Source organism: Symphalangus syndactylus, chromosome 1 (genome assembly GCF_028878055.3).
Source record: "Symphalangus syndactylus isolate Jambi chromosome 1, NHGRI_mSymSyn1-v2.1_pri, whole genome shotgun sequence".
In the NCBI taxonomy this organism is placed as follows: domain Eukaryota; kingdom Metazoa; phylum Chordata; class Mammalia; order Primates; family Hylobatidae; genus Symphalangus; species Symphalangus syndactylus.
Genome location: NC_072423.2, coordinates 102,853,836 through 102,880,646, shown reverse-complemented (window position 1 = coordinate 102,880,646; position 26,811 = coordinate 102,853,836). Strand labels below are relative to the sequence as shown.

The 26,811-nt window shown below is 48.1% G+C and overlaps 1 protein-coding gene across 4 annotated transcripts in view; it reads left to right on the top strand.

Annotated features, from left to right (window-relative positions):
- Window positions 1-7,394: 7,394 nt before the first annotated feature.
- Window positions 7,395-26,811, top strand: part of FLNB (filamin B) — a 164,849-nt gene continuing 145,432 nt past the window's right edge. For 2 of the 4 annotated variants that reach the window (XM_055272443.2, XM_055272427.2), the window contains exon 1: window positions 7,395-7,883. In XM_055272443.2, the coding sequence (XP_055128418.2) occupies window positions 7,592-7,883 (292 nt within the window). In that variant the 5' untranslated portion in view covers window positions 7,395-7,591. The remainder of the gene's footprint in view (window positions 7,884-26,811) is intronic. The other 2 variants (XM_055272436.2, XM_055272418.2) reach the window with 1 other exon arrangement.

Sequence of the window (26,811 nt, the reverse complement as noted above, 5' to 3'; positions counted from 1 at the left end):
CTCCAGAAATGGAAGCTTCTATTACTATGGACACCACTACTTTTACTATTACGAATAGCCTGACATTAATATATTGACTACAATAGTGGACCTCAGGACACTGAGAAACCACAGAATGAAGGTTCACCTGGGACCCCTCTCACAGAGCCGGGATTCCTGAATTGTGCAAGTGGGTTTCACATATAGAAATGGAAGTCCAAGCATTAGGAAAAATAACTAATGCATACTGGGCTTAATACCTTGGTGATGGGTTGATAGGTGCAGCAAACCATCATGGCACATATTTACCTATGTAACAAACCTGCACATCTGCATATGTACCCTGGAACTTAAAATAAAAATAAATAATAAATAAATAAATAGGCCAGGTGCAGTGGCTCATGCCTGTAATCCCAGCACTTTGGGAGGCCGAGGCAGGTGGATCACCTGAGGTTAGGAGTTCGAGACCAGCCTGACCGACATGGTGAAACCCCGTCTCTACTAAAAATACAAAATTAGGCTGGGCGCGGTGGCTCACGCCTGTAATCTTAGCACTTTGGTAGGCTGAGGAGGGCAGATCACGTGAGGTCAGGAGTTCAAGACCAGCCTAGCCAACAGGGTGAAACCCTGTCTCTATTAAAATACAAAAATTAGGCGGGCATGATGGCAGGTGCCTGTAATCCCAGCTACTCGGGAGGCTGAGACGGGAGAATCGCTTGAACCCAGGAGACAGTGGTTGCAGTGAGCTGAGATCATGCCACTGCACTACAGCCTAAGCAGCTGAGAGAGATTCCGTCTCAAAAAAAAAAAAAAAAAAGTAACTGGGTGTGGTGGCGCATACCTGTAATTCCAGCTACTTGGGGGGCTGAGGCAGAATTGCTTGAACCAGGAAGGCGGAGGTGAGCTGAGATCATGCCGTTGCACTCCAGCCTGGGCAAAAAGAGTGAAATTCTGTTTCAAAAAAAAATAGATTAAAAGATAAATAAATAAATAAATAAAAGAAAAGAAAAGGAAAGAAATGGAGGTCCCAAGGTTAGGATCTTGGTGAGACCACTATGGGTTGCCAACTTATTCACTGGTTTATTTCAACATCAAGCCTATCTCTACTCCTGCACTGTCCAACAGGAAAGCCACCAGTAGCCAAAGGTGGCTGTTGAGCACTTGAAATGTGTCAGTCTAAGCTGAGATGTTTTTTAAGTATGAAATACATGTTGGATTTCAAAGACAGTACCCAAAGTAAAAATATAAAAATACTTTAAAATATCAATTGCATTTTGAAATGATACCATTTTAGATCTTTTGGGTAGGGCGATCAACTAGTTCTGGTTTGTCAGGGACTTTACTGGTTTCAACACTGATAGGTCTGAATCCCAGGAGATACCTTAGTCCCGGGCAAACCTGGACATTTGGTCACCCTACTATCAGGTTAAGTATATAATTGTCATTAATTTTACCTGTTTCTTTTTACTTTTTTTTTTCTTTTTTTGAGATGGAGTCTTGCTCTGCCACCCAGGGTGCAATGGCACAATCTCGGCTCACTGCAACCACAGCCTCCTGGGTTCAAGTGATTCTCCTGCCTCAGCCTCCAGAGTAGCTGGGATTACAGGTACGCACCACCATGCCCGGCTAATTTTTGTATTTTTAGTAGAGATGGGATTTCACCATGTTGGCCAGGCTGGTCTCGAACTCCTGACCTCAGGTGATCCACCTGCCTCGGCCTCGCAAAGTGCTGGGATTATAGGCGTGAGCCACCGGACCTGGCACCTTTTTACTTTTTGAATGACACTTAGAGGGGAGCCTTAGCACATTAGTGGCTGTTGGGCGGAGTTGATCACATTTGCTTATTTCACCTAGCAGGGAGGAGGGCCCTGGGAGTCACGCTGGCTGATAAGTTTTGATGGATGAGTGTGAATGGAGGAAACTATGAGGAACTGAGGGCCTTGGTCGTGGGGGAGGAAGAGGTTACCAACTCTGCCTGGAGTGAATCTGCTGCTCAGGGGGCCCATGGTATGGACAAAACCATGTCCCAGGCTTGGGGAGACCACAGGGACCCTTGGGCAAAATACAGCCTTTGGAGTTAGACCCAGGTTCAAGTCCAGCTTTGTCCAGTCATTACCAGCTGACCAATAGCAAATCTGATCACTTAATCACTAATGAGGGGAACAAGCATTCAAATACAGTCATGTGCACATAATGACATTTCTGTCAACAACAGACAGCACAACACATTACTTTTGTGTTTGTGGTGATGCTGGTGTAATCATAACCTTCTGTGCTGCAGTCCTGTAAAAATATAGCACAGGCCGGGGGCGGTGGCTCACACTTCTGGAGGGCCACCTCCACAAGTTGCAACGAGCTGAGATCGCACCACTGCACTCCAGCCTGGGGGACAAGAGTGAAACTCCGTCTCAAAAAATAAATAAATAAATAAATAAAACAAACAAAAAAACACTTTTTATTGCCTGGGTGTGGTGGCTCACGCCTGTAATCCCAGCACTTTGGGAGGCTGAGGCAGGAGGATTGCTTGAGCCCAGGAATTTTAGACCAGCCTGGGCAACATGGTGAAACCCCGTCTCTACAAAAAATACAAAAATTAGCCGGGCATGGTGGTGCGCCCCTATAGTCCCAGCTACTCGGGAGGCTGAAGTGGGAAGATAACCTGAGCCCAGGGAGGTCGATAATAAAATTTTAAAAATTTTTAGTAGAGATGGGATTTCACTATGTTGGACCAGGCTGATCTCGAACTCCTGGCCTCAGGTGATCTGTGCACCTCGACCTCCCAAACTGCTGGGATTACAAGCGTGAGCCACTGTGCCCAGCCAACATACTTGTTTATTATCAAATATTATATACCGTACTGTACATAACTGTATGTTTTATATACGTGTGTGTGTGTATATATATATATATATATATATATATATTTTTTTTTTTTTTTTTTTCATTTAACATATATATATTTTTTTGAGACAGAGCCTTGCTCTGTCGCCCAGGCTGGAGTGCAATGGCACCATCTTAGCTCACTGCAACCTCTGCCTCCTGGGTTCAAGCCATTCTCCCGCCTCAGCCTCCCGAGTAGCTGAGATTACAGGCACTCACCATCATGACCCACTAATTTTTTTTGTATTTTTGTAGAGATGGGGTTCCACCATGTTGGCCAGGCTGGTCTCGAACTCCTGACCTCAGGTGATCCACCTACCTCAGCCTCCCAAAGTGCTGGGATTACAGGCGTAACCCACCGTGCCTGGCCAATAAAAAGTTTTAAATACAGATAAAAGCTTACAGAATAAGGATTTAATGAAAGAATTTTTGTACAGCTTATAATGTGTTTGTGTTTTAAGCTGTTATTACAAAAGCCAAAAAGTCAAAGAATTAAAAAATATATAAAATTAAAAAATTACAGTAAGCTAAGGTTAATTTCTTTCTTTTTTTTTTTTTTTTTTGAGACGGAGTCTCGCTCTGTCGCCCAGGCTGGAGCGCAGTGGCGCAATCTCGGCTCACTGCAAGCTCCACCTCCCGGGTTCACGCCATTCTCTTGCCTCAGCCTCTCCGAGTAGCTGGGACTACAGGCGCCCGCCACCACGCCCAGCCAATTTTTTGTATTTTTATTAGAGACGGGGTTTCACCGTGGTCTCGATCTCCTGACCTCGTGATCCACCTGCCTCGGCTTCCCAAAGTGCTGAGATTACAAGCGTGAGCCACCGCGCCCGGCAATTTCTTTTTTCTTTTTCTTTTTCTTTTTTTTTTTGAGACGGAGTCTCGCTCTATTGGCAGGCTGGAGTGCAGTGGTGCGATCTCGGCTCACCGTAACCTCCGCCTCCCGGATTCAAGCAATTCTTCTGCCTCAGCCTCCCGAGTAGCTGGGACTACAGATGCATGCCACCACGCCCGGCTAGTTTTTGTATTTTCAGTAGAGACGGGGTTTCACCACGTTGGCCAGGATGGTCTTGATCTCTTGACTTCGTGATCCATCCACCTCGGCCTCCCAAATTGCTGGGATTACAGGGATGAGCCACCGCGCCCGGCCTCTAAGGTTAATTTCTTATTGCAGAAGAAAAAGATTAAAAAAATAAACTTAGTATAGCCTCAGTGTACAGTGTTTATCAAGTCTACAGTAGTGCACAGTAATGTCCTAGGCCTTCACAGTCATGTACCACTCACTCACTGACTCACCCAGAGCAAATTCCAGTGCTGCAAGCTCCATTCATGGTAAGTGCCCATACAGGTAGACCATTTTTATCTTTGTATGTATGTATTTATTCATTTAGTAAGTTAGTTTTTGAGATGGAGACTCTCTCTGTCTTCCAGGCTGGAGCGTGCCGTGGTGTGATCTCAGCTCACTGTAACCTCTGCCTCCTGGGTTCAAGCAATTCTCCTACCCAAGCCTCCCGAGTAGCTGGGATTACAGGCGCCTGCCACCATGCCTGGCTAATTTTTGTATTTTTAGTGGAGACCGAGTTTTGCCATGTTGGTCAGGCTGGTCTCGAACTCCTGATCTCAAGTGATCCACCCGCCTTGGCCTCCCAAAGAGCTGGGATTACAGGTGTGAGCCACCACACCCCGCCCAATTTTATCTTTTATATCGTATTTTTATTATACCCTTCCCCTAATGTTTAGATTCACAAATACTTACTGTAACAACTGCCTACAGTATCAATATAGTAACTTGCTGTACAGGTTTGTAGCCCAGAGGCAATAGGTGATCCCCTCTAACCTAGATGTGTGGTCGCCTGTACCATCTAGGTCTGTGTGAACACACTCTCTGGTGTTCCTATCATGACAAAATCCTCTAGCATTCCTGTTGTTAAGCAACACATGAGTGTAGTTACTGAGTGCCTATTGTGAGCCAGGGCCAGGTAATATATTCTCTCCCCCAGGCTGTTGTGACCATTTCCAGTGAGTCAGTTCATCTGTCTAAACAAAGCACTTTGGCATTGATTGTATGCAAATAACCTGTTACAGAATGGTTCTACCCATAAACTGGCTGGCCTCTCTTGGGCAACCCTCAAAGTTGCAAGCCCTTGCCCTCTGTCCTGCTCAACCTCTCTTCCTCAGAAGCTTGCCTGCTCTGAACTCCTCTCCCAAACCGGGTTGGGAGCCCCTTCTCTGGTATCAGGGCACCCTGTGCCTCTCTTACAGACTTGCATTATGGTTCTAACTGTGCTGTGTGGCCTGGGCAAGCCACTCAACCACTCGATTACTTTTTCTTCTTTTTTTTTCTTCTGAGACGGAGTTTCACTCTTGTTGCCCAGGCTGGAGGGCAATGGCGCGATCTTGGCTCACCGAAACCTCCGCCTCCTGGATTCAAGTGATACTCCTGCCTCAGCCTCCCAGGTAGCTGGGATTACAGGCATGCACCACCGTGCCCAGCTAATTTTTTGTATTTTTAGTAGAGCTAGGGTTTTTTCATGTTGGTCAGGCTGGTCTTGAACTCCTGACCTCAGGTGATCTGCCCACCTTGGCCTCCCAAGGTGCTGGGATTACAGGTGTAAACCACCGCACCCTACTTGAAAGAAATTGCTTTGCACTGTGCTTGGCACAGACGAACAGCAGGTGTTCATTCAATGCTTGCTGTTGTAATTATTCAGGCTTTTGTCAACAGAGGGCTGGCCTGAGACTCTGCCATATCTCAGAACCTAGCACAGAACCTGGATGAGTACAGAGTAAGTGCTCAATGTATGCTGTGATAGGCAGAATAACAGCCCCCAAAGACGTTCACTTCCTAACTCCCAGGACCTGTGAACATTCCCTTAAACGGCAAACGGGAATTAAGGTTGCAGACAGGATTAGGGTTGTTAATCAGCTGATTTTAAAATAGGGACATCATGTTGGACTAACCAGCTGGCCCAATGTAATCTTAAGAGTCCTTAAAAGGGCCAGGTGTGGGGAGGTTGAAGCTGCAGGGAGCGGAGATTGAGTCATAACACTCCAGTTTGGGAGATGGAGTGATGGAGTGAGACCTTGTCTCAAAAAAAAAAAAAAAAAAAAAAGGGCTGGGCAAGGTGGCTCATGCCTGTAATCCCATCACTTTGGGAGGCAGAGGCTGGTGGATTGCTTGAGGTCAGGAGTTCAAGACCAGCCTGGCCAACATGGTGAAAGCTCGTCTCTATTAAAAATACAAAAATTAGCGGAGCATGGTGGCGGGTGCCTGTAATCCCAGCTACTTGGGAGGTTGAGGCAAGAGAATTGCTTGAACCCAGGAGAAGGAGGTTGCAGTGAGCCGAGATTGCACCACTGGACTCCAGCCTGGACAACAGAGTGAGTCTCCATTGCAGAAAAAAAAAAAAAAAAAAAGAGGAAGATGTGCCTATGGAGAGAGGACTGTGTGAGAGACTCCAACTGACATTGCAGGCTTTCTTTTCTGTTTTTTTGTTTTGTTTTGTTTTGTTTTGTTTTGAGACAGTTTTGCTCTGTCGCCCAGGCTGGAGTGCAATGGCACCATCTCAGCTCACTGCAACCTCCGCCTCCCAGGTTCAAGCAATTCTCCTACCTCAGCCTTCCCAGTAGCTGGGATTACAGGTACGCGCCACCACGCCTGGCTAATTTTTGTATTTTAAGTAGAGATGGGGTTTCACCATGTTGGCCAGGCTGGTCTCGAACTCCTGACCTCAGGTGATCCACCCACCTTGGCCTCCCAAAGTGCTGGGATTACAGGTATGAGCCACTGTGCCCAGCCCATTGCAGGCTTTCACAGAGAAAAGGGGCAGGAGTCAGGCGCGCAGGCAGCTTCTGGAAGTTAGAAAATACAAGGAAACGGATTCTTCCCTACAGCCTCCAGAAGGGAATGCATCCTGACAACACTTTGTTTTTAGCTCAGCGAGATCTGTGTGGGCCATCGAACCTACAGAACTGAAGGATAATACATTTGTGAGTGTGTGTTTTCAAAGACACTAAGTTTTGGTAACTTGTTACAGCAGTAACTGGAAACTAAGACATGCAACAAGACTTATTGTTCATTTTTACCACCACTACTGGGCTGTTGGTGATGGTGGATTTACACTTTTCTCTCCCATTAGGCTATGAACTCCTTGAGGTTGTGCAGTACGTTTGTCTGATTTACTACTGGTTGGCAGGCTCTGAGAAGAATGCCTGGTACACAGGTGGAGCTCAATAAAAGCCCTTACTGAATTTTATTGAATCTATATGTGGATGAAGACCTCCGCCCCGCGCGCCCCTCCCGCAAGTCGCACTGCGCCCCAACCCATTCTGTCCAGCTCCCAGCCCCCGCGGGTCCCCCCACCCCGGGGCTGATCGGGTGATTTAGGCAGCCCTACGTCCTGCGGGGGTGGTGGGCTTCGAGTGAGGGTCCCAGGACGCAGTAGAGCGCAGTGCCTGCGGCAGGCGGCAGGGGGCGAGCGTGGCCCAGGAACTCCCGCGAGAGGGTCGGAACGGGGCGGGGCTTGGGGCGGGGCGGCTCAGCGCGCAGGCGCGGGGCCAGGCGCCTCGCGCGGCCAGGGGCGGGCGGCCGCAGAGCAGCACCGGCCGTGGCTCCGGTAGCAGCAAGTTCGAACCCCGCTCCCGCTCCGCTTCGGTTCTCGCTCCTTCGGCCCTTGGGCCTCCAAACACCAGTCCCTGAGAGCTCGTTGCGCATTGCGCTCTCCCCGTCACCAGGATGCCGGTAACCGAGAAGGATCTGGCGGAGGACGCGCCTTGGAAGAAGATCCAGCAGAATACGTTCACACGCTGGTGCAACGAGCACCTCAAGTGCGTGAACAAACGCATCGGCAACCTGCAGACCGACCTGAGCGACGGGCTGCGGCTCATCGCGCTGCTCGAGGTGCTCAGCCAGAAGCGCATGTACCGCAAGTACCATCAGCGGCCCACCTTTCGCCAGATGCAGCTGGAGAATGTGTCCGTGGCGCTCGAGTTCCTGGACCGTGAGAGCATCAAGCTCGTGTCCATCGGTGAGTTCTCTGGCCGGGCCCAGGCGCCCACTGTGGTGCCGACCCGCCCCCGCGCGTGCAGCCCTGCAGAGGGCGAGGACTTCCCGCAGCGCGCCCCTACCTCGGAGATAAGGGGGAGTCGTCCCCGGGGGTGGGATATAGGGGGCCTAGACCCCCTCCCCGGTGTCCTTCCCTGGGGTGGGACCTGCTGTGATCGCTCCCTGCCGTGCGCCCCAGCAGTGCACCTTTGGCTGGCTAAGGGTTGAGGATTTGGGCTGAGATCACAGGAGGAGAGGTGGAGTTGTGGCATTTCTCTGCACCTGGTGGGCCCCTATGGGAGCTAGGGGACTAGAAACCCTCGTTCGCTGTCCCCGGGGGCGGGGCCGTAGGGTCAGATGCTCCGCGGAGCGCTCTCCCGGCAGCGCCCAGGTTGGTGCTCTCAGCGGCAGCTGAATGGGCGTTGGCTCGGAGGCCGGGCAGTGAGACCTGGAACGTTCTCTGCGCCCGGGGCCTCCCCGTCCAGGTGGAGACGGAGACCTGGTACCTTCCCCTGCCGTCACTGGAATGGGCGTGGGCCCCGAGGTTGCAAGGGGAGGCGCGGGTGTGTGTCCTCGCTCTCTCTGCCCCCAGCTCAGCTCTGGCCGCGCGCCGCAGGTTGAACCCACTCCTTGCTGCCGAAGTTATAATTTAGGGACGGTGGTGGTAACAGTAATTGGTGTCTTGTAGGGAGCCCAACTAGCGTCCTCTGTGTACCGTCAGCCTTCTAAGTTATCTCCGCCCCTACGCCTGCGATCTGGGGTGAGGCTAGACCCATTTTACAGATAAGGGGGTCCAGAGGGTTAATTGACCTGTCCAAGGTCAGCAAGTAGGGCCCAGCTGAGAATTGAAGGAAGTGGGCAACAGTTAGAAGGAGGCTTTGTTCTCCTCTCCCCTCCCAAACCCACACCAGGGTCTTCCTGAAAGGAGGGAGGGAATTGGTGTCTCTTGCTGGACTGGGCCTTCTGGGCTTGGGAGGAAGAATAAGGATGAAGCCTCCCTTGTGGTCTGAGATAGTTGGGGGCTTCCCAGAGGGCCACAAGGCTGCTGAGAGTGTGGGCTGTGATGGTAGGGGCTGTGATGTGTGTGTGCATGTGGGTGTGTTTGCAGATAATGTGTGTACACACATAGCATGTGTGTATAGCATGTGCATATGCAAAGAGTTTGCGTGTACACGGAATGGGTGTGCAGAGTATGTATGCAGAGAATGTGTATCCACCTATGTGTGTATGTGTGTGTATGTGGGTGGGTGGGTGTGGGTTGGGGCGGAGGAGGGTCCTGGGTCTGGATCTCTTCCTAAGGAGAAACAGGGACTGGCCCTGGCCTGTGATTTGGGTCTTTTCCTGAGGAAACCAGGTCACTATAGTGACCCTAGTGACAGGAAGAAAGGGAGATGGGTGTGGCTGCCAGGACTTTCTCCAGTGGAAAAGGGATTCCCTCTAGGCTGAGCCTCCCCTAGGCCTTAGGGCCTCACCCTTCCCTTCCCCCACACCTGTCCTGGCAGGTAAGGCTGCTTCCTGCTTCCTGGGCCCAGATGGCGGCCGCACCACCTAGCTGATCTCCAGCAGCCCTCCCACTCCCCAAGGGTGGCTTCCCTGCAGAAGAATCTGCATGGCACGCTGTTTTCTTCTTTCTGAGGTCCATCTCCTGTACTGGGGTGGGAGAACCTCAGAATCTCCTGGAATTCTTTACCATTCAGAAACCAGCCTCCCCTCTGAAGAATCCCAAGGCCCAGCTGGGCTCAATTTGGATCTGTTCTTTGTTTTAAAAATGTGTATTTATTTAATTAACTGAATAAAGAAACTTAAAGTAAACCAGAAGTATCCAGATACGACATGAAATCTCTAAAACAACAACAAAACCAAACCAAACCGCAGCACTAGCAAATCACAGACTGCCTGATCTACCCACTGTTTACAGAGGCAGCAGCTACTTCCAGCACTGTCTCTCATGAGTGCCCCGGGCTGCGGGTCTCATTCTAGATTTTGTCTACATTTTTTTGCATGGTTCTCCTGATTCCCTGCTCCCCCTCCCCACCACTGCCCCGCCCTGAGATGGAGTCTTGCTGTGTCTCCAGGCTGGAGTACAATGGTGCCATCTCCACTCACTGCAACCTCTGCCTCCTGGGTTCAAGCGATTCTTCTGCCTCAGCTTTCTGAGTAGCTAGAATTACAGGCACATGCCACCACGCCCGGCTAATTTTTGTATTCTTAGTAGAGACAGGGTTTCACCATGTTGGCCAGGCTGGTCTGGAACTCTTGACGTCATGATATGCCTGCCTCAGCCTCCCAAGTGCTGGGGTTACAGGCCTGAGCCACCGTGCCCAGCCCAGTCCTCCTGATTTTTATTTTCGAATCCACTCAGGCCCTAGCTACTCCCATTGTCCCGACATTCCAGGGTTAGTTAGCTTCCCTTCCTCTGTGCTGGGCCTGTGGGCTGTTGGCAGCTTCTTCCTGTTCCTACCACAACTTACATTCTATTTTTTTCGTTTTTAATGATTTCTTGGATCATATTCCCCAGAGTGACATTCCTGGGTTAAAGGGTGTGACCACATTTATGACTTGTATCATTGGCTGCCTAATTGCTCTCCTGAGAGATCTTGCAACAAACAGGTTTTCCAGCCTCTGGAGACCACAGAGAGCCCTGGCAAGTGCCAGGACTGCTGTGGGGATAAAGCAGGAGGCTTCTTCCCTCAGCTCTTGAGGCTGTTGTGGGTAATGGTCCTTCATCCTTCAAGGCAAAGTTACCTCCAGCTTGGACTAAGGTTCATATATTCACTGCTTAGGCTGTGTTACATTGTGCTGACAATGACACTAGCTTCAATTAGGGGGCACCTACTGGGTGTTAAGTGTGTTCTATTGATCACCCCATTGAATCTTCATGCTAATCATTGATTGATAGCAACTACTGCCCTATCTCTAATGATCTGCGTCTGCAAAGTCACTTAGAGAGTTCAGGGCTTAACACTGTTCTGGGCACGTGTTGCTTAGAAAATGGCGCCTGTTAATTAAATAAGGTGTTGTCTAATAATTATCTCAAAAGTAATGCCAGGGCTGGATGCCATGGCTCACGCCTGTAATCCCAGCACTTTAGGAGGCCAAGGTGGGTGGATCACCTGAGGTCAGGAGTTGGAGACCAGCCTGGAGAACATGGTAAAACTCTATCTCTACTACAAATAGAAAAATTAGCTGGGCATGGTGGTGCACACCTGTAGTCCCAGCTACTGGGGAGGCTGAGGCAGGAGAATTGCTTGAACCTGGGAGGTGGAGGTTGCAGTGAGCTGAGGTCTTTGTGTAATTGCACTCCAGCCTAGGAGAGCGAGACTCTGACTCAAAAAAAAGTCATGCCCGAATGGTTTGCACACTGAAGGGACGTTCAAACAGGGGAGAACAGCCTGGTTGTTTGTTCCTGTTTGGTTGATCATACTCTTGCCACAGTTAGCATTATTATATCTTTATTTAAAGGTGGGAAACAGGAGTGAAGTCACCTGTGGAGGTGACCCAGCTAGCTAGTAAATGGTGTCTGAAACCCAGGTCTGCCCAGCTGTTGAATTGGAGCGTTAACTGACTTGCCTTCCAGTTTCAGAGATGAGTAAAATACAGCTTTTCTCTCCACATCAGAGGGTCCCTGCAACACTAGGTTTGCAAGTCTTAGGTGTTAGGGTGGTGGCTGGATACCCACACTCTGAACCTCTGACCTTGGACAAAATAGGGATGTCAAGGCCTTCCGTGATTGGCAGGATGAATCCTCTGGGCTGTGATGAAGGTCTCACAGGTTGAGAGTCAGCCGGGAATTAAGTGGGATGTTTGCCTCTTGTGTTTTCCTCATTGTGTTATGGTTGGTTGGTTGAGATTTCCTACTGCCCAATGGATGATGTTTTATTCCATCGTCAGGGAAGGTATCATTGAATGAATACAGGGTTTTGTATGCTTTGGATAAGGCCAGACAGTTGTGGAGTCATTAGAATTGTGTACATGCCTCCAGCTCTGAGATAGGTGGTGGTTCAACAGCTGCCAGAGGACTCTGGCTTTTCTGCCTAGAATTCACTGAAAAACAACCCTGGCTATTCATTCACATTTGTGGTTCATTGTAAGGTAGGCCCCTAGGCGCCATCCAAAAGTTGAAAATTTCCTTACATTTCTTGTTATGTGGTGGGCAGTTCATAGCGAGGACTCGGTGTCTTTAATTCCAGCTGTTTGCCAGGAGTTGGCAGTTTTATTTACTTGTTTTTCCAAAAACCTTTCTGACATGGGGCAGTCCAGCCAGCTGGGAGGAAAAGGGGTCTCTCAGCCCAAGAATGATGATCAAGGCCTAGAAGTTTGGGTGGTGTGTTTTGTTTTGGGACTTTAGAGAAAGGAATTGTTTCCTTTTCAGAGGATGTGGTCTAACCCTAAAGTTTACTTGACTGACTTGCACCAGGCCAGCGCCAGAGCAGGCAGGGTGCGTGTTCCCAAGACTTCAGGTCACTGGGCAGTTTCCAGGGTGGCGGGTCACTGGTCCAGTCAGCTCCTTTTCCTTCCTCTCCCTTTTGTGCTACTACTACCAAAATAATTTCCAAATAACTTTAAGTTCTGCTCTTTCTTGCACGTCTAGCAGATGCCAGCATGCCTTTTGGGTAGTACAGAGAGTGCTTAAAAAGTAGCAAAGTTGGCTGAGCGTGGTGGCTCACGCCTGTAATCCCAGCACCCTGGGAGGCCAAGGTGGGTGGATCACCTGAGGTCCGGAGTTCGAGACCAGCTTGACCAACATGGAGAAACCCCATCTCTACTAAAAATACAAAATTAGATGGCTGTGGTGGTGCATGCCTGTAATCCCAGCTACGCAGGAGGCTGAGGCAGGAGAATAGCTTGAACCCAAGAGGCGGAAGTTGTGTTGAGCTGAGATCACGCCATTGCACTCCAGCTTGGGCAACAGGAGGAAAACTCCATCTCAAACAAAAGTAGCAAAGTAGCATGTTTTGTCAGAATTATTAATACCAAGTTGTGAGCCATGTACAAGGTGGCACGTTAGCATTCAATGTCACTTGTGTAGTAGTTAAGAGCAAGGATTCTTGGTTCAAATCCCACTTACCACTAAGTAGCTATTAAGAAACTTCTGTGTCTTGGTTTCCTTATCACTAAAATGGGCATAATAAGTACGTCCTTAAAAGGCTGTTATAAAGATTAAACAAGTTAATACTTTTTAAAGTGCTTGGCACGGTTTATGGTACATAGTAAGTGCTCTGTGAATGCCTGTTAATTAAATAAGGCACTGTCTAATAATCTCAAAAGTCATGCCAGAAAGGTTTGCACACTGAAAGGGCATTTGAAATCAGCGCACTCTGGGGAGAACAGCTTGGTTGGCTAAGGTTGATCCTACTTGCTAAAATATGGCTATGGACTGCCTAGAGGGTGTCACCTCCTTGAAAGGGGCTGCCCCCTGCTATGTTATGGCTGCCTCCAGGGCCCATTCACACCAGCTTTGTTTCAAAGCTGGACAGGGAGCTCCAGGCGTCTGGTCATTCCAACCTCCCACCCCGTACAGGAATCTCTGGGCCAAATCACTTCCAGATGGTGGTTGGGCCTCTGTGGAGTTCTCCCAGCAACGGTGGAGCCAGCATGCCAGTCTTCAGCCGCCTTCGTTCTTGGAGAGTCTGAGTTAAAGGAGGGCTTTGATTTGGAGCCAAATTGTGTCTCTTGGGTCCTGCTTTTGTGCTGTGAGGCAGGTGCCATGGAGTGGGCTGCTGGCTTAGTTGAGGATGGCTGCCCTGCTCCTTGGGGGAGCAGATACTCGGGGCCTGGAGCCTTTAGGCCCTGCCTCCAGTGGCTCCATGGTCAGGGTGCCAGTCACCTTGCTTTTTCTTTTTCTTTTTTTTTTGAGATGGAGTCTTGCTCTGTTGCCCAGGCTGGAGTGCAGTGGCGCGAACTCAGCTCACTGCAACCTCTGTCTCCTGGGGTCAAGCAATTCTCTTGCCTCAGCCTCCTGAGTAGCTGGGATTACAGGCGTGCGCCACCATGTCTGGCTAATTTTTGTATTTTTAGTAGAGATGGGGTTTCATCTTGTTGGTCAGGCTGGTCTCGAACTCCCAACCTTGTGATCCGCCTGCCTCGGCCTCCCAAAGTGCTGGGATTACAAGCGTGAGCCACCAGGCCCAGCCAACTTTGCTACATCAGTTTCCAGGTAGCACATCCTAGGCAAAACTAGATGTAGCCTAATGATTCAGGGCCTCGGTCTGAAACTAGACTGTCTGGATTCTAATCCGCACTCTGCCTGATACCAGCTGTGCAACTCTAGTCCACTGCTTTAAGCTTTCTGTGCCTGCTTCCCTGTCTATAAAATGCAAGAGCAAAATAGTTGCTATCTTAGAGTTGCTGGGAGCATTATATTTGATTAGGTTAAGTTATAGCACAGTGTTTGTCATTATCACTATGAATATTCTGCTTTTGGACCCAAGTCCAGGACTTTATCTTGTCTTCTGTCTATTCTCTGGCCAGTCCAGATATTTTTGGAATCCTATTGCTGTCATCTGGTGTGTTAGCTGTTCCCTTTCTCCAAGTTCAGAACCTCTGATGAAGATGTCTCCCAAGATCCTTTCTTCCTTTCCTCATTCAACAAATATATGAAAGCCCATCTCTGAACCAGGCCCTGTGCTGGGTGCTAGGACAACAGGAATGAGAGGATCATGTCCTTTGCTTGCCTCAGATACTGCTCAGAGGAGAAGAGACAAGCAAGCAGGGAGAGCCATGCAGAGGAGAGCTGCTCAAACCTTCAGGCCCATGCTCATCACCTGGGGACTTTGTTAAAAATGCAGGTCTGATTGAGTAGGTGCTGGGGTGTAGGCTGGGATTCTGCGTTTCCAGTCAGCTTCAGATCCTGCTGTCTGTGGACCGTGCTGTAAGTAGCAAGGATCTAGGTGCCAAGCCCTCTGAAAAGGAGGAGCATCTACCCCTAGGCTGGGTATGGGTAATCTAGAAGGCTCCCTGGAGGAAGGGACCTTTCAGCTAAGACCTAAAGCGTGACTAGAATTAGGCAGGCAAACAGACATTTAGCACAGGAGCAGACGAGTATGTCAGTTTAGAGGTCTTGATGCTCAAGTCAGGGGGGCAGTGGAGGGGTGAGCAGGGCTGGCTTACCAAGGGCTTTCTGAAACTGGAGGCTGCCTATGGGGTATGCTCCTTGAGTTTGTTTGTTTGTTTATTTTTTTGAGTTGGAGTTTCACTCTTGTTGCCTAGGCTGGAGTGCAGTACAGTGGCATGATCTCGGCTCACTGCAGCCTCCACCTCCTGGGTTCAAGAAATTCTCCTGCCTGAGCCTCCCAAGTAGCTGGGATTATAGGCATGTGCACACCTGGCTAATTTTGTATTTTTAGTAGATATGGGGTTTCACCATGTTGGTCAGGCTGGCCTCGAACTCCTGACCTCAGGTGATCCACCCACCTGGCCTCCCAAAGTGCTGGGATTACAGGCGTGAGCCACCGCATCCAGCCCCTTGTTTAGTGTAGGGTAGTAAACCCAGCCAAAAGGGGTCGTCTATCTCAGGAGTCTCACCTGTTGCTCCAGTCATTCCTATTAGCAGAAAGTTTTGTATGTGCCCCTTCCTCATATATATATATATATTTATTTTTTTATTTATTTATATATTTATTTATATATATTTATAAGCCATAAACATATTCTACTGTCAATTTGTATATTAAATATTAGTAAAGCTTAGTTTCTTTTTAGATGACAAATCCAAATATAAAGTCTGTTTTTTTCCTGGCTCTAATGGATTGTCTTATGTGCCCTTGGGGTGGATATACCTCTTTTGGAGGCTCCTATGAAGGTTTGTGTTTCTACATTTAGTTTTTTTCTTTTTTCCATATTCTTGTTATTCTGCTTTTAATTTTCATCTTTGAGTATTCTAAATTAAGGAGCTGGATCTGTAATTATAACACCTTCCCCCAACAATAAGTTTAACTAATGAAAACATTCAATGGAATGAGCCATTTTAATCTAAATGGGGCTATTTCCTGCTTTTATAATGATTACAATTGCTTTTCATGACTTTCTACTAGAAGCCATCTTACATTACTGTTGTAAATCTAGTTATTCATTAAACGGGCACAGTAATCCCTAAATTGGCTCAGGTTATTGTATAATAAACAACAATACTTTCTTCTTCAGGAGCTTGAGAAGTGATCTTGTATTTTTAAGGTGCCTAACTCACTTTTCATGGGAAACTGAGTCCATGTACTGGAAGAAAGCTTTTTGGGGAAAATGATTAGAAAACCAAATGGGTCTCTTTATGACTAAAGTGATGAACCAGTAGGTGAGAGTAGGTATACATGGTACAGAGGACGGAATTACTGGGTATTTTAATCAGGCCCACTTAGTATCACAATTTATTATTCTATTTTATTTTTATTATTTTTTTTTGAGATGGAGTTTCATTCTTGTCATCCAGGCTGGAGTGCAGTGGCGCTATCTCAGCTCACTGCAACCTCCGCCTCCCAGGTTCAAGAGATTCTCCTGCCTCAGCCTCCCAAGTAGCTGGGATTACAGGCATGCGCCATCACACCCGGATAATTTTTTTAGTAGAGATGAGGTTTCTCCATGTTGGTCAGGCTGGTCTCGAACTCCCGACCTCAGGTGATCCGCCGGCTTTGGCCTCCCAGAGTGCTGGGATTACAGGTATGAGCCACCGCGCCTGGCCAGTATCAGGATTTATTCTCTGGGAGGGGAGGAGGACAAAGAAAAATACTGAGTTATGTTTGAAGCTCCTGCCCTCTAAGAGCCTTAGAGCAGCTGACTTAAATGTGTTCCTTTGATAAACTGTAGATGGTTGTTGTAACTCTTCTGCAAACTGTTTATTTTTAAAAACAATTTGATGAGATTTTACTTATGCCCATTGTTTGAGTACAGCATTTACCAAAGAACAGCTTTGGCCAGATCCCGTGCAGTAGAATGCCCTTGGCCAAAATTTTCTTGTACTATAAGCAAAGAAGCAGTTGGTTTTTCACTTAGTCAAGACTGCCAATCAGACTGAGTTATTGTGACAGAGCCGCTGACTCTCTCCCTTTCCCCATTATCAAAATCTGGCTTTTCTAAGCAGCGCATGTAGAAAGCTTGGCAAGGAGGACCCTTGTCCTCCTACATATTATTCTTTGGCTCTTCTTGGTACCAAGAATACATACAAATAATGCTGGCTGTGTACTGAATGTTGAGGCGTGCACTGTTGAGGATATTCATCCTCTAATATAACATCTAGTATTTCTCACACCTGCCATCTGCTGAGCATTGGTCTGTCTTACTTATACTACTTCTAATCCTCGTGAACTCCACAAAACTAGTGGCTTTACATCTTTCTACATCTAGAAAAGAAAAAGAACTTTTATCAGAGGAAGGCGAGTCCTTCTAAAGTATCTGGCCTGGAAAGACATTAAATGAGACAGCAAACACATTCTGCTACCCTCTTTGAGCTATGTATTCATTGACTTTTTTTTTTTTTTTGAGGCAGAGTTTTGCTTTGTCACCAGGCTGGAGTGTAGTGGTGCAATCTTGGCTCACTGCAACCTCCGTCTCCGGGGTTCAAGAGATTCTCATGCCACAGCCTCCTGAGTAGCTGGATTACAGGCGCCTGCCACCTCGCCTGGCTAATTTTGGTATTTTCATTTTATTTTTATTTATTTATTTTAAGACAGGGTCTCACTCTGTCACCCAGGCTGGAGTGCAGTGGCGCGATCTTGGCTCACTGCAACCTCTGCCTACCAGATTCCAGCGATTCTCCTGCCTCAACCTCTCCAGTAGCTGGGATTACAGGCGCCTGGCACCACAGCCAGTTAATTTTTTGTATTTTTAGTAGAAACGGGGTTTCAGCATGTTGGCCAGGCTGGTCTCGAACTCCTGACCTCAAGTGATCTGTCTGCCTCAGTCTCCCAAAGTTCTGGGATTACGAGTGTGAGCCACTGTGCCCCGCCTATGTATTCATTTCTTAAAATTGGTTGCTGGCTAGGTGCGGTGGTACGTGCCTGTCCTATAATCCCAGCACTTTGGAAGGCCGAGGCTGGAGGATCTATTGAGGCCCGGAGTTTAAGACCAGCCTGGGTGAGGTCGCATCTCTACAAAAAAAAAAAAAAATTATCTGGATGCAGTGGCACAAGCCTGCATAGTAGTAGCTACTTGGGAGGCTGAGTTGGGGGGATACCTTGAGCCCAGGAGTTTGAGTCTGCAGTGAGTTATGATTGCGTCACTGCACTCTAGCCTGGGCGACAGAGTGAGACCCGTTTCTAAAACAAAGAAATTGTTATTGTCACAATTAGTTATAAATTAATCTAATAATGCTGCACGCAGTACCATAATCCACACCCTATAGCTTAACAATGGATGGCCAACCACTAATCAATGCTATTTCTGTAAGCCAGTGAGAATTGCTGACAAAAAACTTTGTATCAGCCCACTCCCTGTCTGTCCCCTCTTTTGCTTTTAAAAACCTGCTTGTAACAAAGCTCATATCCAAGGTTACTTGGGCCTGAGACTTTCAGGCAGCTGTCTTCACTTTGGCTCAAGTAAACTCTTTAATAGTTTAAATTTTAAGCCTCAGCCTCTTTCTTCTAGGTTGACATCTGTTTCCATTTTACAGATGAGAAAACTGAGGCTTAGCTCTGCCTCACTTTACAGGTCAGGCTTAATCCCTGCCTGCATCATGCTGTAAAGGACTTTTGTATCAAAGCTGAGTTTGACACTCTGTGAAGTAAAATAGATATATTATAGTGACAGGGTGTAGAAGAGACTGTTTTCTGCTTCTGTGGATTTTTTTTCTTCTTGTTTTGCTTTGCTCCAAACTTTACTCGTTTGCTGTTGATGCATGTGAAACTGAAATTTCCTTCTACAAAACAAAACTTTTTGGGGGCTACTTGCCATATCTTTTCCCACACCGTGGAGCTCTGACTGGGACCTTTTCCAGTCTTTGGAGACATTGCTCCAGTTCTTTCCCTGCCTGTGGTTTCCAGGGGGCAGTAATGTCACCGCAGGTGTGGACAGTAGGGACCAGCTAAAGGTTTCTTTGGAGGAGGTGGGCAGGGCTTTTGTTTGTGAGGTCTAGAAACCAGAGATGAGGAAGGAGGTGTCCCTGGAACTCCCCCTGGCCGCAGGGCTCACAGCACACACCATGACACCACAGGATGTGTGTGTGTGTGTGTGTGTGTGTGTGTGTGTGTTGGGGGGAGTGTTGTTGAGAGCCAACTATGCCAGGGGATCCTTGGTGACAGCGGACATAGGCACAGCTGTGCTCTGTCAGGAATGAGTTCACCCACACCCTTTTCTTCTGCTACCTTGTTTAACTGGTGGGAGGGTGTGCTGGGTTGTGTTTGCTGGTGAGCCCAGCAACTGCACCCTTCTTTTCAGGCCTGGCACCCAGCCTTTATCAGTCTCATGGCCCTGGCACAAGTGGGCAGCCTGCTTCCAATCCAAGCAGGCAGCTTTCCGCTCATCTGCAGGTAGCCTCGTGGGCAGACCTCTTGCTGTGCGTCGCAGCACGAAGTTGTGTGAGCCAGAGCTGAACTTGTGATCCCCACGGGCATCTCCTGAGGCGCACCTCTCCTGAGAGAGAAAGCTGGTCTGTCCAGCCCATTCAGGGCTCAGCCTCCCCAGCCGTAGCAGAGCTGGCTTGCTGAAAGGTCTGGGTGTTAACACAGCACTCCTGTTCTCTCTCTGAAGGCCCTTTATGCTGGCATGAATTCCTTTTCTCATAGAGATCTGAAAGCTCTTTTGACTAAATGGGTCACCTTGCTGAGTATTTTCATAAGGCTGTCAGCCTTTACCATGCCAGACAACTTTTCTGGAATTTCCTTTCCAGAAAAAAAAAAAAAGGCTACTAAAGAGGTTGGAGTTATTTGGAACGCAGGGTGGAATTTTGGCATTCGAGCTATAAGGGAAATGGGTGGGGATTTGTGGCAGGCACTATGTAAATTTGCCGCAGCCCATAAATTCAGACTTTAAGATGAAAAATGGCAAGCAGCAGTCAGCTTTCCTTCAACAGGCAGGAGCGGTGCTACCTTCCGCCTCTGCTGAGTGTGACTGAGGGAGAGGCAGGCCTCCTAGGGAGGCCGGGGCAGGAAAGGTTTCTTGGTGGCTAAAATAGGATTTCTCGGTTTCCCCGTGTCCCAAGAAAATAAGTTCTTATCATGCCTGTACCACACTTCTTGTGCGTATCACCCTGGTTTCCCTGCACCTCCTTGAAGTGGTTTATCAGATTCCAGGGACACAAGAATGGTTTGGCATCTACAGCCTATTGTGGGAGCAGGGGCCTGGCCTGGTGCTTCTTGCCCGGGAACAAACTGATTGTTCCCTTGGTGTGGGGTAAAGCAGGCCAGAGTATGGGACCGGGCCCCTGCCTCCCAGGGGACCTGAGGTGCAAGGCCTTTGAGCTGAGACCCTAAAAGGCCTTTGTGAGTCTGTAGTGCTATCAGTTGAGCAGAGTTCGGGGTTCTGTTTACAAGATTCCCTCTCAGCAGAGGCAGGGGTACCTGATGGAAGACCAGGGATGTGCTGCCGCTGGGATGGGGGCCCTTGGTGGAGCTTCCAGCCATCCGGGGGCAGAACCCGGAATGTGTTCTGAGTGAGGCACCTTGGCAGAGTTGGCTTGAAAGCACCTGGGCAGTGGCTTGTCACATTCCTTATCTCCACCAAAGGAGGCAAGCTAGCACCTGGGGGATGGCTCTCCCGTCAGGGAGTCCCTTACAGGAAGCGATCCAGGTGTCACATTACACTTCCTGCAGGTGTGCACCTCTTACCCAATTGTCTCTCCTATCCCTTTTTCTCAGCACTCTTGTCTGACATCCATGGGGAGTCACACCCAAAGTTGGGCATGAGGTTCTCTCCTGGGCACCCAACACCTTGTTTTTTTTTTTTTTTTTTAAGACAGAGTCTTGCTCTGTCACCCAGGCTAGAGTGCAGTGGTGCCATCACAGCCCACTGCAGCCTCGACCTCCTTGGCTCAAGCGATCCTCCCACCTCAGCCTCCCAAGTAGTCAGAATTACAGGCACACACACCAATACTCCTGGCTAATTTTGTATTTTTTGTAGAGATTCGGTTTGCTATGTTGCCCAGGCTGGTCTTGAACTCCTGGGCTCAAGTGATCTGCCTGCCTCAGCCTCCCAAAGTGTGGGAATTACAGGCATGAGCCACCGTGCTTGGCCACACTGCCCTCTTACTGAGCCGTATTGGTGTTCTAAATGGCCTTCTTACTCTCCCACGGGTCATCAGTGCTCCAGGGGCAGGCGCTGTGTCTCTTGTTTACCTCTGTGTCTCTGAGCTTGGCACTTAATAGGAATTTAATAAATAACTTGTTAAATAAACAGTCTCTAGCATAATAGCTTGAGTATTAAGTCTGGTACATTGACTTATTTGCAAGTCAGAAAATGCAAAGCAGTGGTTCTTTGCTGCCTTTACTGAAGTGGGAATTATATGTAGTAGACAACTGGGTCTGGGGTCCCAGTGGAACACTTGTTTTTGGACTGTGATACTGAACTTAAAGAACTCAGCAGTTCATGTTCATTCTCTGGACATCTGTGATTTGCTTCAACAACTGTTAGAGAACAAGGCCTTTTCCAGGTGAAGCTCAGAAAATGAATTTAATAGGAAATTACTGAAAGTCACAATCATAGTAACAGTTTCATTAGTTATAGTGAATATAGAGAGAGCCCATACTAAGTACCAGGCATTGTGATAAATGCTTCTTACTAATAGCTATACGAAACATCATTGCAATTCTGAGAAGTAGTTATTGTTGTAATTCCCGTTATGCAGATGAGAAAACTGAGGCACACCCAGATTGGCCAGTGAATGTGTGGTTATTACTCAGATCCTTGTCTGAGATTTTAATCTTCATATTTTACTGCTTTCCCAAGGAAAGCCATCAGCTCAGCATGTCTTTGAAATTTGCTTCTTTTTTTTTTTTTTTTTTTTTTTTGAGACAGAGTCTTGCTCTGTCTCCCAGGCTGGAGTACAGTGGCGCAATCTTGGCTCACTGCAACCTCCACCTCCTGGGTTCAAGCGATTCTCTTGCTTCAGCCTCCCGAGTAGCTGGGAATACAGGTGGATGCCACCACGCCTGGCTATTTTGTATTTTTAATAGAGACGGGGTTTCACCATGTTGGCCAGCCTGGTCCCGAACTCCTGACCTCGAGATCCACCCGCCTTGGCCTCCTAAAGTGCTGGGATCAGGCTTGAGCCACCGAACTCGGCCTTTTTTTTTTTTTTTTGAAATGATGTTTCCTTTTGTTGCCCAAACTGCAATCTTGGCTCACTGCAACTTCTGCCTCCTGGGTTCAAGTGATTCTCCTGCCTCAGCCTCCCGAGTAGCTGGGACTACAGGCACGTGCCACCATGCCCGGCTAATTTTTGTATTTTTATAGAGACAGGCCAAGCTTGTCTTGAACTCCTGACCTCAAGTGATCCACCTGCCTGGCCCTCCCAAAGTGCTGGGATTACAGGAGTGAGCCACTGCGCCCAGCCTGAAATTCAATTCTAATAAATTTTTATTGGAGCATTAAAAAGTTACATCTGTAGTTCTTACTCTTTGCAAAAAATTGCAAGAACACAGAAAAATGTAAAGAAAAAAACATCACCTGTGAAGAATTTTAATGAATCTTTTTCTACCTTTAGGGAATTTTGCTTATAGCTGCCTTTTAATCAGAATAGGGAAGGAGATTCCTTTCTCAGGAAAAAAGTGACTGTGGACTGGAAATGCGTTGTGAAATAATTTTGGTCATACTGATGGTTATAGCAAGATTCATCTTCAATTGAGGTATTGCTGAGCTTTGTCCAGCATTAAAATGAAAGGTCTCATTTGAGTCTCATTGTGGTTTGCAAGTCTCCCTTGGTCTAGAAATATGTTTGTTCAACCATGGCATGGAGGTGTTCCAGCCACTTTCTGTCTCTTAAAAGTTTTTAGGACCTACTTTTATTGGGACTGCCAGGGTCTCTTAACAATAGTTATTATACTTGGTAACTATTGTGACCTTGTCTCATAGGCAGCCCAGCATAGAAACTCATTTAACTTTTAGTTGCTCAACCCCATTAGCTGTTTAAACATGTTTCAAATGTGAGCCTGACAATGTACTTGGGCAGCTTGGTTCACCCTTGACTGCCTGGGAACTTTGAGAAGTCTGAAAATTATATGTAGCCCTAAGGTCTTCATGGTATTGTTTTTTTGGAGGCAACATTTCCCAATAGCCCTCAGGACACCAGGCCCATGAAGCCATCCTGTCTCAGCCAGGAGGCAGAGGAGATGGAATGGAAACCACTTCTGGATACAGATCCAGTCCCTTCCGGAGGGCTTCAGAGCATAGGTCAGATAGACCTTGCTGCTTTCTAGCTGGCAGACTTGGGGAAGGTTGTTTGACCTCTCTGAGTTTGTGTCCCAGACTACAGCAGTACCCCCTTCCTGGTGTTATTGAAGATAAAATGATGTAATCCTGATAAATCACTTGACCCAGTCCTTGGAGGTGGTGGTGGGGGCTGGGGTAAGTGCCCCATGAATGGTGGTCATCATGCTCCCCCCAACCTCCTGTCTCTCTTCTCCTTTCCCATCTTTCACACCCCTAATTCCTGGACCTGGGGGTGGTCTCTCCAGACTAGATGAAGAAGCAATCTAATTATCTAGGAAGGTGAAAGGTGGTTGGGAATACTCCCAGAAATAGGTCAAAGATACCTCCTCCTACCTAAAAGACTCTTTTTAGAAGAAGAGGCAACCTGGGTTTTTGGATAACTGTTGAGTAGGAACCATCATGAGTGGCATTTCTGCATTTCTGGTCTTCTGGCCAAGCCTCCTTTTTTTTTTTTTTTTTTTTTTTTTATTTCTTGAGACACAGTCTTGCTTTGTTGCCAGGCTGGATTGCAATGGTGCAGTCTTGGCTCACTGCAACCTCCATCTCCCAGGTTCAAGCGATTCTCCTGCCTCAGCCTCCTGAGTAGCTGGTACTACAGGTGCCGCCACTATGCCCAGCTAATTTTTGTATTTTTAGTAGAGACGGGGTTTCATCATATTGGCCAGGATGGTCTTGATCTCTTGACTTCATAATCTGCCCGCCTCGGCCTCCCAAAGTGCCAGAATTACAAGCGTGAGCCACTGAGCCCATTTTTTTTTTTTTTTTAAGTAGCTCCATTGCCCTCCCTCACCCTTTCTTTTGTCTCCTGTAATGTCCTTCCCTTCCATTTCTTTTTCTTTTTTCTTTTCTTTCTTTCTCTTTTTTTTTTTTTTTTTTTTTTTTTGAGATAGGATCTCATTCTGTGGCAAAGGCTGGAGTGTAGTGGCACGATCATGGCTCATTGCAGCCTTGACCTCCAGGACTCAGGTGATCCTCCCATCTCAGCCTCCCGAGTAGCTGGGACCACAGGCACACACCACCACACCCGGCTAACTTTTGCATTTTTTGTAGAAGTAGTGTTTTGCCATGTTGCCCAGGCTGGTCTTGAACTCCTGGGCTCAAGTGATACTCTTTCCTCAGCCTCCCAAATTGCTGAGATTACAGGCATAAGCCTCTGCAGCTGGCCTTCCCTCCCATTTTTTTTTTCTTTCCTGGTTTTGCTTGTCCCAGACCACCCTCTTGGAAAGATGCTCTCCCAGCAGCGGCAGTAAGGTCCTGGTCTTGTGTTTGCTCCTGGGCCTGAGTCTTGGCTTTGCTGCTTTGTAGCTAGCTGGCTGACACCAGGGAGCTGCTTCCCTCCAGGAGCCTGTCGTCCATATGCTGAATGTGATCCTAAAATGCTCTGTCTTACAGGGGCCAGGCATTGTGGCTCATGCACTTCAGGGGGCCGAGGCGTGCAGATCACTTGAGGCCAGGAGTTTGAGACCAGCCTGGCCAACATGGCGAAACCCTGTCTCTACTAAAAATACAAAAATTAGCTGGAGGTGGTAGTGTGTGCCTTTAATTCCAGCTACTTGGAAGGCTGAGGCAGGAAAATCGCTAGAACCTGGGAGGTGGAGGTTGCAGTGAGCCGAGATCATGCCACTGCACTCCACCCTGATCAACAGAGCGAGACTGTCTCAAACAAACAAACAAACAAACAAACAAACAAAAAATGTTCTGCCTTACAGAGTTCTTAGGTATAAAAGAGAAGGTGCATCTAAAGCTCTTGGCACTGTGCCTGGCTCATAGTAAGTGCTCAGTAAACGTCAGCTGCTGCTGTTGTGGTGTTAGTATCAGCATTGTTGCTGTGAGACCCTGCACTTCCCACTTAGCCTTGGCATTAACGTGAAGACTTATTTTTCCATGGGCTACCGCTTCTCTTCAGGGCTTCTTGGAGGAGGGTGGAGCTGGAGAGACACGTGGGGGACTGCCAGGGTTACATCCTCCATGAGGCTGAGGCTGTGCTGACTGCCTTGTGTGCTTTCAACCTGGAGTAAAGGGCGTCTGTGCCAGCTGCTCCCATCCCCCAGGAGTCTGACTCGTCCCTGCCTTGGCCCTGGGCAGCGCTTTCCCTCCTAGCTCTTTGGCATCTGGGGTCATGGTGGGGCTGCCTGCCATCTGTCAAAATTTTTGCTGCCCTGGGTGTGGCGTTAAACCCCTGCACTATCCAACTTGGTGTCATGGAGCTGGCGACAATATTTTTACAGTGGTTAGTGCTTGGAAACTGGACTTCTGGGTTATGCCCTGTACAAACAGCATCAAAGTCGTTGGGCTAGGGTGACGGAGGAGGCTACCGACAGGGAATTCTGTGGCTCCTGGGACAGGAGTGGATATGGGAGGTTGGGGGCCAGTATTTTCAGTTCTCTTGAGGAGTTGGCGAGTATTAGTCTTTGCCCTGATGGATAGAAGGAATCTGTCTGTGTCTTGCATGAACCGTGTACTTCCCCCAGTTACTCCTTGGACACCAGCTGCCTGCTGTTCATAATTGGGCCAGATTTCTAATACTGCAGTGCTACCGAATGTCAGTTTTAGGCCATCTCTGTTGTAGCCAGGGAACGCCCAACACCTTTCCCAAAGGTAGAATTTGTGTGGGCTTTACTTCACTGAGTGACTAATGCAGATCTTTATGTTTTAATGATGGGAAGAAATTCGTCAGCCTGGGTACTTTTTCCATGTGATGGGGCAAAAATTTAAAACACTTGCACAACAGCTTTTGTTTCTCCAACTACTAAAGGTGACTGTCATTTAGGCATTATCAGTATGATCAGCTGGTGTTAACCCACTCCCCTTCTGGAGACCCATTTCTGTTTCTGGGAAAGGTGTAGGACATGCTGGATTTGGCAAGATTGCAGGTCCCAGGCAGATGTCTGGACTTAGACTCTGGCTCTTTTTTTTTTTTTTTCCAGACAGGGTCTCCCTCTGTCACCCAGGCTGGAGTGCAGTGGTGTGATCTCGGCTCACCACGACCTCCGCCTCCCAGGTTCAAGAGATTCTCCTGCCTCAGCCCCCTGAGTAGCTGGGATTACAGGTGTGCACCACAATGCCCAGCTAATTTTTTTTTTTTTTTTTTTTGAGGTAGAGGCTCACTGTGCACCCAGCCTGGAGTGCGGTGGCCCGGTCCGCCTGCCTCGGCCTCCCAAAGTGTTAGGATTACAGGTGTGAGCCACCGTGCCTGGCCTCAGCTAACTTTTGTATTTTTAGTATCAACGAGGTTTTACCATGTTGGCCAGGCTGGCTTTGAACTCCTGGCCTCAATTGATCTGCCCACCTCGGCCTCCCAAAGTCCTGGGATTACAGGCATGAGCCACTGTGCCTGGCCCAGACCCTGGCTCTTACTCTTAGGTCTACCTCTACCATCACTGGGGCGCTCGCTCTGAACCTTTTCCCCCATCTATAAAATGGGAGAACTAGACTAGGTCTGTGTCCCCCAGGCTTCAATCATTCATAAAGGAACCACCTTTACTATTTTGCCATATCCCACGGCTGTCTCTATTTCATTTTTCACTTAATATTATTTTCCCCTGCAGTTGACTCACTTGTAA